The 1,832-nt window shown below is 49.2% G+C and overlaps 1 protein-coding gene across 1 annotated transcript in view; it reads left to right on the forward strand.

The window, feature by feature from the left end:
• CLYBL (citrate lyase beta like) overlaps positions 1–1,546 on the forward strand; it is a 193,123-nt gene extending 191,577 nt beyond the window's left edge. The window contains exon 11 of the mRNA XM_009333368.1: positions 931–1,546. Within this exon, the coding sequence (XP_009331643.1) occupies positions 931–1,026 (96 nt within the window). The 3' untranslated portion in view covers positions 1,027–1,546. The remainder of the gene's footprint in view (positions 1–930) is intronic.
• Positions 1,547–1,832: the final 286 nt, after the last annotated feature.

The following is a 1,832-nucleotide window of genomic DNA, read 5'->3' on the forward strand; positions in this document are numbered from 1 at the left end:
CTCAGAATCCTACCTCAGCAACACGTGCGGATTAAAGCATCCAAAGGAACAAGTCAGGTTTGGCCCTATTTGAAACATGTGTCTTCTGTTTAAGATTTAACTACGATTCGTAGTTAATTATTTTAAACTTGTCACCGTGGTACCAACACAAAATCCCTAGAAATACACCGTGACTTCTGAAACCTGGTTCTCCGATCGCCACCTCTGAGGCACACTGGCTAGTTCTGTACCCGCTCAGGGAAAGTCCCTGTATGCAGTGCTCAGGTGGGCTTTACCTTGGCTCCAGAGCAGATTTGGGCAACATTATCGCACCAGCCACGTGGTTTTTTTCAGCTTTCATCCCAGCCCCTGGCTCTAAGCACAGGCCCAGCCTATCTTTAGCACCGGAGACCTGATGGAGAGGTGCAGCAGCACAACCTCAACGCACTCCCGAGTCAGGAAAACTTCCCTCCACCCCCCCCAAACGCCTGTTGCTGTTTCCTGACAAAGAGAACGCTTCTGGCTTTGCTGTCTGTCCGCGGACAGTTTCACACCGGCCCTGTGGCACAGCCCCGGCGCTGGAGGACGATGCTGGATGTGGGGAGCAGAGCTGCCCCCCCGGGCGCTGTGTCCGCCAACCCCCCCGCTGGCACGCACGGCCTCGCTGCTCTTGGCCCTCGACGTTTGCCAGCTAGAGAGGCTGACACAGGCAGGCCGCATGCTGGGCTTCTCTTTTCTGTCTCTTTTTGCCTCCTCTTCGCAGCACTCGGCACCCACCGCATTTCTTTAAACGCGTTTGCCCCGTCTCAGTTAGTTTGGCTCCTAAAACTCATTCAGGATTCCTGTGGGAGCTAATGTTTCTTGCCGAACGGATGTGTTTTTAAAGAAAAAGACAAGGAAACTATGATTTCCAGAGGTCCTCTCAGGAAGTTTATATTCTCTCTTTTCCAGGGAGCGTTTACTTTCCACGGGAGCATGATCGACATGCCATTACTGAAGCAGGCACAGAACATTGTTACGCTTGCCACAGCCATCAAGAAAAAATGAGCTGGTAAATGAAGCTCTCACCATGGGGCCCCAGTAGCTGTTTTAAAAGATGACTATAATACTTGGGGGGGGGGGGAATTAAAGTCAAGCTTAAGCAGAAATTCATTTCCATTTTGCAGATCTGTCATAATTTTCTTGCCAGAATTGCTAATTACTATAACTATTCCCAACGCAAACCGCTGCTCGCTCCTGCACAGCCCATGTACTACTCGTAGCCTGCGATGAAGTTACATCACTGACTGTGTGACATCACGATAATTACTACGAACGCAGGACTATGACTTCACTAAGCTGTGAGCTCTGTTAAAAGAGCAGATGAAAACCAGGTCAATCGCTTCTGTTTGTATCTACGCTTCTTTCCCGCTCCAGTGCAGAACTCCCGTCAGAAAGGGCAAAGCCTCAAATAATTACGCACCGGTTGAAATAATTGTGATGAAAATCATTGCCCTGTGCTGGCTTCGCATTCCCCTCCCACCCCCTTCTGTAAATGTGCAACAGCCATTAAAAATATTGCTCCGACAATGCGGGACTCTTGACTTTCTTCTCTTTTTTTCAGCGGTCGCTATTCAGAGCGTTTCCTCCTGGAAGCATCCAGCCCGGGGAAGGGTTGGACGGCAATAAACTTGTAGTTTTCGGAGACACAATGCAGCAGAACTTGTGCATATGGTCTCGAGTCAGATTTACATCACATTAGGGATACGGCTACAGGTCATGTGGGCCGTGTGGTTAACGGGCTTAGTAAAGCTGTTTTGAAGAGGTTAACCCAGCTTGTAGTAAGGGTAAATAAACATAACAACCAGGCATTG

Source organism: Pygoscelis adeliae, unplaced genomic scaffold (assembly GCF_000699105.1).
Source record: "Pygoscelis adeliae isolate BGI_AS28 unplaced genomic scaffold, ASM69910v1 Scaffold48, whole genome shotgun sequence".
Lineage (NCBI taxonomy): Eukaryota > Metazoa > Chordata > Aves > Sphenisciformes > Spheniscidae > Pygoscelis > Pygoscelis adeliae.